This window comes from Cebus imitator, unplaced genomic scaffold, assembly GCF_001604975.1.
Source record: "Cebus imitator isolate Cc_AM_T3 unplaced genomic scaffold, Cebus_imitator-1.0 Scaffold8, whole genome shotgun sequence".
Classification (NCBI taxonomy): Eukaryota; Metazoa; Chordata; class Mammalia; order Primates; family Cebidae; genus Cebus; species Cebus imitator.
This window is the reverse complement of record NW_016107323.1, coordinates 1351104-1362886: the sequence shown is the minus strand read 5'-3', so window position 1 is coordinate 1362886 and position 11783 is coordinate 1351104. Positions and strand designations below refer to the sequence as shown.

Here is an 11783-nt window from a genome sequence, read left to right as displayed (position 1 = left end):
AAAAAAAAAAAAAAAAAAATTGCAAAATTTGGCTCACACTCGTAATCCCAGCACTTTGGGAGGCCGAGGTGGGAGGATCACCTGAGGCCAGGAGTTGGAGACCAGGCTGGCTAACATGGCGAAACCCTGTTCAAACTAAAAATACAAAAATGTGTTGGGTATAATGGCATGCACCTGTAATCCCAGCTACTTGGGAGGCTGAGACATGAGAATTGCCTGAACCCAGGAGGCACAGGTTGCAGTGAGACGTGATCCTACCACTGCACTCCAGCCTGGGCAGCAAGAGAGACTGTCTCAAAGAAAAAAAAGACTGGGCACGGTAGCTCACGCCTGCAATCCCAGTACTTTGGGAGGCCAAGGCCTAGGGTAGATCACAAGGTCAAGAGTTCAAGACCAGCCTGGCCAACATGGTGAAACCCCGTCTCTACTAAAAATACAAAAATTAGCTGGGAATGGTGGTGGGTGCCTGTAATCCCAGCTACTCGGGAGGCTGAGGCAGAGAATTGCTTGAACCCAGGAGACAGAGGTTGCAGTGAGCCGAGATAGCTTGCACTCCAGCCTGTGACAGAGCGAGACTCCATCTCAAAAAGCAAACAAAACAAAACAAAAGAAATGCAAAATTGAAGTAGGACAAATATTTAAAGTTGTTACATGATGAAACACCACAGTTCTGAAGGACATTCTGTGTACTAGCAAAGACAACAAAGGGACACTAGGGACCGGAGCAGAAGTTCAGTAGATTAAAAACTACAACTGGATACCAAAAGATTTTGTGTTCAAAGTATAATAGTTAGACAAAAACATTTTCTGAGGATACTAAAAGATGAAGTTATTCAATTCTTGCCCAGCTTAACATTCAAATATAATAGTTTTTCCATAAATCTAACAGGTCTCTTGTGCTGTTGACAATTCCATGTGGCCGGGCGCGGTGGCTCAAGCCTGTAATCCCAGCACATTGGGAGGCCAAGGCGGGTGGATCACGAGGTCAAGAGATCGAGATCATCCTGGTCAACATGGTGAAACCCCGTCTCTACTAAAAATACAAAAAATTAGCTGGGCATGGTGGTGCGTGCCTGTAATCCCAGCTACTCAGGAGGCTGAGGCAGAAGAATTGCCTGAACCTGGGAGGCGGAGGTTGCGGTGAGCCGAGATCGAGCCATTGCACTCCAGCCTGGGTAACATCAGTGAAACTCCATCTCAAAAAAAAAAAAAAAAAATTCCATGCATTTGACCTTGTTATTCTTCTGCCTAGAATGCCTTTCCCTTCCTTGTGTTTCTACTCACCTTTCAGCCCTTAGCTGATACTACTCAGTAGAGATACTACTTTTGCTGAGTCCAGTAATAGGAGAAATTGGAATATGGATACTCACTCACAAATCTTTTTTTTGAGTCTTGTTCTGTCGCCCAGGCTGAAGTGCAACAGCTCAACCTGGGCTCACTGCAACCTCTACCTCCTGGGTTCAAGCAATTCTCCTGCCTCAGCCTCTTGAGTAGCTGGGATAACAGGAGCCTGCCACCACATCCAGCTAACTTTTGTATTTTTAGTAGAGACAGGGGTTTCAGGCTGTTATCGAACTCCTGATCTCAGGTGATCCACTGGCCTCGGCCTCCCAAAATGCTAGAATTACAGGCGTCGGCCACCGTACCCGGCCCTCACTCACAAGTGTTAAGTCCTCTTTGCAATGACTTTTTTAGTCATAATGGTACCTATTCACTGCATTACAGACAGGGTTTTTTTGACTTTTGTTTTTTACCCACTCTTTCCCCAACCTGGTAAGAAATCCTTTTTGGGATTCTCTTGCTTCCCTGTAACAGAGAAAGCAACACCTTATCACAGAGCATCATAACTGGTTTTCATAAATTATTATGTTTTGTAAATTATCAAATATTCTTTAATTTGGTATCCAAAACTTTTTATTAAAATAGTCTTAAAGGGCATTCAATAAAACATTCTCATTAATATGCCAGCGAAATTTTTTTTTAAATAACAGAACATCGTGGCCTTACAAATTATTAAGAAAACTATGCTGCACAGTAAAACAATGTTTTCAAATATATGTTTTCAGCTTACAAGAGATACAATATGTGTTTCAGTTTAGATTTAACTCTCTCAGAGAACTTCGGAAAAAAAAAAAACACAAAAAGGATCCTATACCAAGAAATCTTTAGCATGAGGAGTTTATCATAGCCTCAGAAATTTCAAAAGCTGCCACAATATTCTTCCAATCCTGTAAAGTCAAAGATATAACTCCCTGTTTCCTGCCATGGCAACTGGAATCATTTCCCTCACTCATTTGGTTAATATTAATCGGTTCTAATATTGGCAGCCTGTCTTCATCAAGCCTTATTCTTGCAAAACCATCTCTTATAATAAAAGAAACATAAAATATATTCTCCACAGTACGAGAAAAAGAGTTTGGATCAATCACAAACTCAAAATAGGACACAGGAGTATCAGGATACTTTCGAAAGTAGGTTTGCAACAATCCCAAAATCCTTTCTACGTTTTCTTCGGTCGCTTCTGGGTAACTACTCAGGTCTAACTTCCTCAACTTTGTAGGCATATTCCCATTTTCTTCCATTCTGCGAACTTTTCTCTGGTGTTCAAGTCGGGGCTTTGGTGCAGAAGGTTGTGGCTTGAAAGAACCGAAAACGAAATGGAATGTTTCTGCTTGTACCATCCAGGATGCTGCTTCCTTTTCTATGGCCTCCCAGAAGGAAAGGGTTATATCGTCGTCATAGCCACTCAAGTCGTCAGGCTCACCTTCCATCCAATTCAGACCCACGAACACAAACAGGAAGTCACAAAATGCTACCTGATTGAAGAAGTTCATGTCCGAGTTTAGCTGCTTTGCCTTTTCTTTACCCAAATCAGAAGCCATCACAAGAAACTGGGCATCGAGGGCTGCTTCTCTGGTTCGGCTCACGCCATCAAACAGGACGTTGGCTTCCTCCAGAGCCTCCGTTAAGGAGTCGCTCGCCGAGTTCACGATGTCCTCCCGGTTATGCCGCACGCAGTACATGAGCTGCCGGTACTGCCTGCGGATGCTGCGGCACTTCTCCTCGTCAGCGGCGAGCTCCAAGAGCATTGGGTCAATGTCGGCTTCCCCGGAGCTGAGGTCGTCGGAGTAGCCCGCCGCCCTCACCGCCACTTCCAACTTCGTGGGCGCTCCCTCCTCCGCCGCCTGCTTTGCCGCGTACTCGCTACCGGGGATGATCGCGAGCTGCTCCTCTTCTTTCTCCTCGTCTCCCTTCCGGGAAGCTTTTTCATCCGACATGCTGGCCATGGATCTCTCTCAGGTAACGGACTTCCCAGCGTGTGGAAATTCGTGTGGAAACTGGCGGCAGCTGGAGCCGAGGACGCCCGCGCAGGCGCACTAGCGGCCAAGGCCGGCGCGACGCGCCCCAGCACGCTCCGGGAGGACAGCCCAGCCCCGCCCCGCCCCGGCCCGGTCCGAGGCGCTCCCTCACAGGCCCGCGCCTCGATCCGAACGCACGCAATAATGGGCGTCGACCCCACACGCGACTAAGGTCCGCTCAGGGAACAGCTATTCTTTTTCAAAGCGTTTACCGACTGGATCACCTCACTTTTAAAGAGACACTTTTGGACAACTTTAGACAAAACTGTTGAGCAGACTACAGGTCCTGCGCTTTAAAACCATCGCTGCCATCACACACTGCAGTGAGGTCGACCTAGGGTTTTGTTTTTTTGTGAACTAAATCTGGCTGGACTGTAAACCGTCGGTGAGGCCAAGGACCGTGAAAAGCAGAAACTCCACAGCAAACAGGCTGAACTCTCAATTATTTTGCAAGGTGGTGTCTGGACTCATACAAATATAGATCGGTAATTCCTTTCACAGGTCCTCTTAAAAACCAAATCCCAGCATCCCATGGGGGTGGGGGGAGCCGCCAGTACCCGTGCTAACCCCTGCAGGGTTAGTGGATGCTGGGCACGCGCATTACTCAAGTGAACTTTGGCTCTCCACCACCCAGGAGTGGAAGAATAGAGCGGGTACAGATCTCTGCAAAAGAGCAGTTCACTTAGAAGCTTGCCAACAGCTAAAGGCCACAGACTCTGAATGGGTAGTAACTCTGAACCCTAAAAGGTGAGCAACGCTATGAAGATTTCAGATACAATCTAAGGATATGAAGGCTTAATCTGTAAATTGGGTGACTACACTGCGTTGGAAAATTTACCCATTGGATTTAATGGGGTCACTGGAAACTCAAGTGCAGTTAATTTGGTATCCAAACTTTTTGGATATCCGCCTATCAGTCTCACCAGTAGCAAGCAGCAAAGTATACTCAACAATGGGAATCAATAGATCTTGTTTTTAAAGAGAACATGCACCCAACCAACCCATGAGGATCAACAGCTTTTCAAGCCTGCAATAAGTACACCTTAAAAAAAAAAAAGGACACCCACAATTGCACCTGTCCAATTGCCAGTTTCATAGCACCAGGAAGTAACTTAGCCCTACCTTCCTTTATGCATCTAGACTTCTTAAGCATTTGCAGAAACTTTCTTGCAAATGCACAAAGAGCAAAATCTAGTGGTATTGTTACTCCAAAATCCTTATATTACCATTTGCTCACAATTATTTTTTTAACTAGGGAGTAATTCTGGGAGATACATGCATTTTTCAAAAAACATGATGCATTATGGTTAGTTGTACATATATATTACATACATTGTTGGCTTCTCAAGAACAAAAGCTGGGTTTTAGATCTTCCAAACATAGCTGTTTTTACATGGATGACTGATGTACTGAATGTGCAAATTAAAATAGATTTAAAATTGTCCCAGCATCTACTGCAAGTTATTTGACAGCAAAGATTAAGTTAACATATTCATGGAAGTAATCCTATACAGTGAAAGTAAAAGTTGACTGCTTTTCAGAAAAAGTCAGTTCTTATCCCTCTTCTGAAATAAAGGAAAAATGAGAGAAAGGTAAGTTGAGACCCAGGATCATTAAAGGACCATATCTTTCCCAAGTCTGGCGAATTACAAACTAGTTTTTATATCTGTTTTAAATCTTAGATGAAAATACAGTTAAGAATTCCAAGACCCAGCCGGGCTCCGTGGCTCACACCTGTAATCCCAGCACTTTAGGAGGCGGGCAGATTACCTGAGGCGGGAGGATCACTTGAGATCAGGAGTTCAAGACCAGCCTAGGCAACATGGCGAAACCCTGTCTCTACTAAAAGTACAAAAATTAGCCTAGCGTAGTGGGGGCGCCAGTAATGCCAATTACTCAGGAGGCTGAAGCAGGAGAATCGCTTGAACCCAGGAGGCGGAGATTGCAGTGGGCCAAGATCACACCACTGCACTCCAGCCTGGACTACAAGAGCGAGACTCTGTCTCAAATAAATAAATAAAAGGCATTCCAAGACCCAAATCCCAAAAAGTCTGCTTTTACACTCAACGATATTCTTGGGAGCTTCTGGCATCCACTTTAAATTCAACAGAAGCTATTTATAAAAGAACTCTGAAAGACAAGCCAACCCTTCCCACCCTATGATGCCTATTTTCTCCTGGCTCAGAGGAAGGAAAACAGGCTGGCACCAATTTGCCACATAAAGAGGCTTTCATCTAAGAATTTCAAAATGCCTTAGAAAACTACATTCTCCCAACCTACTTATAAAGTATTACTAATACCATTATAGGGATTTCTCAGGAGATAACAGCGCACACAACTTCCTCAGAGCAACAGAGCATATCAAGGCAAGCATTATTAAGTTGTGATTTACAGTGCTGAATGCATTGTATGCTAGATTCCCCAAGAACTTTATTAACATGTAACTTCAATCATCCTAAGAAAGGCAGACTTGCATTATATGCCACCTTTAAAAATCTGCCTTTAGACAGTGCTAAAAAGTAAAACAATCTCAAGTCTAATAATTTTCCCCAATCATATAAAGAATGGGTTTTCCGTGCTGGTGAAATCTTTAAATTAAATAATTAAACAGTGATTCTCTAACCAAAGGTCCAAGTGCTACTAATAATTATTTAAATGCAGCTTAAAAAGAAGAAACTGCACTACATAGTTTCAAGTTACTGGTAAATTTGTCTATGACTAGGAATAGAAAGCAAGAAGTACACTGGTACTTCAAAGAAATCAGTAGTCTACTTCTTCCCACAGTATAGACTAGTTCAGGCAACCATGAGACTGAGTTGCCTCAGAGATCATTTAGCTCCCCTCTTCCCCCTTTTTCCTCTTTCTTTGCTCAACTACCCAGGGTTCATTACAACCCTCCATTTCCTTTTCTCTTTTCTTCAGTCTTTTCTCCTATGTTATTTTTCAGTCCCTTTTCTAGTTTAAGTTAATTCCAAGCATTCCTAAGCTCTTTCCCACAACCCATACTGCTCAACACAAACGTGATACATCGGATGACAAAAGTCACATGTCTCCCTGTAACCAAATAAAGGAAGATGTCACATGGAGTCCACTATTTTTTTCCAGTGAGGTTTTGCTGTAAGACTTACCTATAACAAACGGATTTTTAAGAGACTTTAGAGCCAAACCCAGGAATCAGTCAAGTTTGAGTCCCACACTCTAACATATATACTTATCCTATCAGCTACCTCCCTAAACTTTTCTGTTCCTTTTTTCATAGCAGCTTTTTTCCCTTCACACCACCAGAGCATCTGTTTTAACACTGAGTTGTGAAGAAATGTGGTAAAAGTCCTAGTTTGATTTGCCAGAGTAGCAGGATGTTAGGTAGTTTCGCTTTCATCTTAATTTTCTTTAAGGTTATGTTTGTAGGTATATACTTTGCTTTTCTTGTTTTTTTTATTATTAAAAGGTATAAACTTTGCTAAAGACAGGTGTCTGTTGAAAAAAAAAAAGAAGAGAAAAAAGATATCTGTATGTTTTTTAAAATGAAAATTCGTTTCTGAAAAGACCACAGATTGTGGGAAGAGACAATCTCGATTACAATCTTGGCTTATTAGCTCTTAGTATTATCTTAGCCAGCTTGCTTAACCTCTCAGCCTCCAGCATCTTCATTTGTAAGACAGGAACACTACTACTGTTGACCCTTGAACAAAACAGCTTTGAACTGCGCAGATCCGCTTATACCAAAAGCAATAAAAAATATAGCATTTACCCAACTTTGCCTGCTCCTTAAAGAGAAAAAAGCTTGTGAGAAATACAAAAATAAATACTGTATTTGTGAGACGTGAAACCTGTGAATATGGAGAGCTAACTTCCCATATATGCTGGTTCCACAGGGTAGATTTTGGGACTTGAGTATATATGAACTTGGGTATTCGCAAAGGTCCTGGAACCAACCCCTAAGGATACCAATGGACAACTGTATTTAAACCATATAATTACTATAGTAAATGAAAATAATGTATCTGACAGTGTTTTCAACTACTGAGTAGGTACTTAATATATCAAATAATCCCAAAGATAGCAAATGGAAAAACTGTATACAAACCAGTAGTTTCACTTCTGAATGCTGCTTTAGGAACAGAAAACTTTTTTTTTTTTTGAGACTGAGTCTCACTCTGTCGTCCAGGCTGGAGTGCTGTGGCTCAATCTCGGCTCACTGCAACCTCCGCCTCCAGAGTTCAAGCGATTCTCCTGCCTCACCCTCCCGAGCAGCTGTGACTACAGGTGTGCTCCACCATGCCCAGCTAATTTTTGTATTTTCAGTAGACACGGGGTTTCACCACGTTTCGCAGGTTGGTCTCGAACTCCTGACCTTGTGATCCATCTGCCTCAGCCTCCCATAGTGCTGGGATTACAGGCATAAGCCACCATGCCCAGTCCCAGAAAAAATATTTTAAAGGTTAAATCAGTAAGGAGGAACACAGGAATATGTTCCACTATAACAAATACTGGTGGAAAGAAATTTGCCATATAACAAAATTTTAAAAACCTACTAAGGCTTCAACTATTTAAAGTGTGCATAGTAACACTTTGAAGTGTAAACCTCTGTACCAGATATTCTGAAGCAGATCCATAAATAGTCTGAGTTTATATGCAAAATTATTTATGTGCATTTTTCTCAGGAATAGCTCCTTAGATTTCAGCAGATTCTTTTAAATCTAGTAACCAAAAGAGGCTTTGAATAACTGCTTTATTCAAATAAGATGGCATTATTATTAGAGAAGTAAAAGAGTTTCACCAAATAATCTGGACTCACTCAATTGAAATACTTTGGTTTAGATACAACCTCCACCCTTGCTCTGTGGTCAAATCATATACTTAATGACACTTTAAAAACCCAGTGCTGGCTGACTTGGTAAGCCTTAAGAATATAAACAAGGGTGTGAGATGAAAAGAACAGAACCTTTAAGGTTACAAGAGCCTCCACAACACCTCAAAAGACAACAATGACTAGTAGTGTTATTTTGATAGACCGGGAGGGTAAGAAAGCACTGGGTGTGTAGCTACTAAAGGATGCAGCATTCAACGAACTCCACTAAGGGATCAGATGGAAAGGTCTGCATTATTAGTTTCCACTTACTTTCTTCAGCAATTCTAACATGAGTCTATCAAATGTCTCACTCTGCCATATAAAGGGATTGTGATCATTAAAAACAAAATCATATACGAGCACTTGTTATTTATTTTTTGATAAAATAAATGTGTATCGTCCAGGCTGGGGTGCAGTGGCTTAATCTCAGCTCACTGCAACCTCTGCCTCCTGAGTTCAAGTGATCCTTCTGCCTCAGCCTCCTGAGTAGCTGGGATTACAGGCACACACCACCACACCCAGCTAATTTTTTCTATTTTTAGTAGAGAAGGGGTTTCACCATGTTGGCCAGTTGGTCCCAAACTCCTGACCTCAAGTGATCCACCTGCCTGGGATTATAGGTGTGAGCCACCACGCCCAGTCTGACAAATCAATTTTTAAATAAGTACATTGCTCTATTGCTCTACAGACTTGTGTTATAGATTACAAAGATAGTGCCTAGCCCGGTGTCAACACAGGTGCTCAATAAATACTAGCTAAATAGATGTCAAGTGACTTCCTTCCCAACTGATCTGGACACATCTGCATAAAATGCTGAAGGCAGACAATGATGCTGTCATATAGCTTTTAATTCTGAACTGCTTTCCAATATGCTGCCTAGAATCTCTTCTGAACAACCTAGAGCTTGGCTCCTGATAGTCAGCTCATCTTCAATAAAAACAGATACCTTAGAGCTAAATCCTTTAAGTGAGTCTCTTTCAGCCCTACCACCATTCATTCACTCAACACATATTTACTGAATGCCACTAGGAATTAAAAAATAAGCCGTCTGGACACCTGTAATCCCAACACTGTGAGAGGCTGAGGCGGGCGGATCACGAAGTCAGGAGTTTGAAACCAGCCTGACCAACATGGTGAAACCCTGTCTCTACTAAAAATACAAAAATTACCTGGGTGTGGTGGAGCATGCCTGTAGTCCCAACTACTCGGGAGGCTGAGGCAGGAGAGTCACTTGAACCCAGGAGGCGGAGGTTGCAGTGAGCTGAGATCGTGCCACTGCACTCCAGCCTGGGTGACAGAGTAAGATTCCATCTCAAAAAATAAAAATAGACTAGGCCAAATAAAAGTCTTTTGTAAAGACCTTATCTCTACAAAAAAATTAAAAATTAGCCAGGTATGGCAGTATGTGCCTGTAGTCCCAGATACTCAGGAGGCTGAGGCAAGAGGATTATTGCTTGAGTCCAGGAGGATGTTGACACTGCAGTGAGCCATGATAGTGCCACTGCACTCCAGCCTGGGTGAGAGCAAGACCCTGCCTCTAAAGAAATTTTTTTCCATATATGGAAGATACTAAAATATGTCATTCTTTTCCTAAAGGAAGGTGGAGGTAGGCACAGAAGAATGAAGTTCATTCAGCAAGCATGTAATGAATGAACACCTGCCATATGCCAGCACTATGCTAGGAATACCAAGATTTGCATGGGCCTGACCCTAAATCATGAGCACAACACACAATCTTATCAAGGACACAAGAATGTATCTTAATAGCAACAACATAAAGCCAAGTGCCAGAAGTATGAGTACACAAGAGTGAGCTTTGCAGGCAAGCAGGCCTAGGTTCCAGCCCTGACTCTGCAGCTTAACTAGCTGTGTAATCTGGGCAAGCTCCTTAAATTCTCAAGCCCTCACTCAGCACTTTGGGAGGCTGAGGCAGGTGGATCACCTGAGGTCAGGAGTTTGAGGCCAGCCTGACCAACATGGAGAAACCCCATCTCTACTAAAAATACAAAATTAGCTGGGCGTGGTGGCACATGCCTGTAATCCCAGCTACTCGGGAGGCTGAGGCAGAAGAATCATTTGAATCTGGGAGGCGGAGGTTCTGGTGAGCCGAGATCACGCCATTGCACTCTAGCCTGGGCAACAAGAGCGAAACTGTTTAAGAAATAAAAAAATTCTCAAGGCCTGCATTTCTCATCTGTAAACCTGGTAATACCACCTCCTTCACAGGACTGTTGTGATGATTTAATCAACTTTTTTTTTTTTCCTTTTTTTGAGATAGAGTCTCACTCCCATCCAGCAGGCTGAACTGCAGTGGTGCAATCTTGGTTCACTCCAACCTCCGCCTCACAGGTTCAAGCGATTCTCCTTCCTCAGCTTCCCAAGTAGCTGGGATTACAGGCATGCACCACCATACCCTGCTAATTTTTGTATTTTTAGTAGAGACAAGGTTTCGCCATGTTAGCCAGGCTGGTCTTGAACTCCTGACCTCAGGTGATCTACCTGCCTCAGCCTCCCAAAGTGCTGGGATTACAGGAATGAGCCACTCCGCCCAGCCTCTAATCAACTTAAGTATTACAGCATTTAGAGTCTAGCACATAATAGGCATTCAATAAATGAAAGTTACAATCATTAACAGGCATATTCACTTAGATATCTGCTGGACTCTACCATATGCCTAGGACTACAGGCAAAAAGAGTAAGACTAGCTCTCTGACCTCAATATGTAAGCCAAAAAATTATGATTGGCGATTCCTCCTTTTCCAAAGATAAAGATTTGTGGGAGTGCCGTAAGAACAGAGGAGGAAAGACATGGAAAAGTTTGGTCTTGTATTCTGAACAGTTAGGCAGTTAGAAAAGTGGATTGGGGTAGGAAGAGAAGATAGGTGTTGAAATAAAAAATAGAAGCAAGGAAGAAACTTGTAGGGAGAAATATTTCGGCTGCAATGGTATTCCCAGGAGCCTCCAGTAAGTGAGGGAGCGGTGCAGGAGATAACCAGACAAGCAGGTTGGGCCTAGACCCTGGAGGGCATTGAATACCAAGCTAAGGAGTTCCCACTTCATTTTGGATGCAGATCTGGGGCCAGAGAGCAGCAATCAGGAAGATGACTCTGGCAACAGGAGCTGGAAGATGAGGGAAATCCGAAGTGGGAGGCCAGTTAAAGACTCATGAAATGGTCTAAGCAAAAGTAAATAGGGGCAAGAGGCTGATGCCTAGAATAGTCAGGCGCTGGTGAGTAAACAGAAGTAACAAAAAATCTGAAGCCTGTACCACCAGAATTTTGATGCACCTGTTAAAGAACAGATATACAGCAAAAAAGAAGTTTGTGTTGTCACTTGGTGGAAGTGGGAGGAGGGTCTCAACATGACTCTACAACCAGTAAAATTCTAACACCAGCATCAAATACATTTATTTGCAGTTCTAACAATCTAAGACTCTTTTAAAACTTGGTAGTCCTAACCCCTTACTTCCTTCTAACATAGGCCAGAGAACCTGTCACTTCCCTCAACTTCAAAGCAGTCCTCCAGTTTTTCTCAGGCCTCAACTTTTTTTTTTTTTTTTTTTTTTTTTTTTT

The 11783-nt window shown here is 42.7% G+C and overlaps 2 protein-coding genes across 4 annotated transcripts in view; both read right to left on the bottom strand.

Annotated features, from left to right (window-relative positions):
• The window catches only part of TXNRD1 (thioredoxin reductase 1), a 115446-nt gene that overhangs the window by 45095 nt on the left and 58568 nt on the right, over window positions 1-11783 (bottom strand). The window lies entirely within an intron of this gene.
• On the bottom strand, window positions 1897-7542 carry EID3 (EP300 interacting inhibitor of differentiation 3). The gene has a single exon (XM_017540488.2). The coding sequence runs from the start codon at window positions 3285-3287 to the stop codon at window positions 2166-2168; it is 1122 nt and encodes a 373-aa protein (XP_017395977.1). The 5' UTR covers window positions 3288-7542; the 3' UTR covers window positions 1897-2165.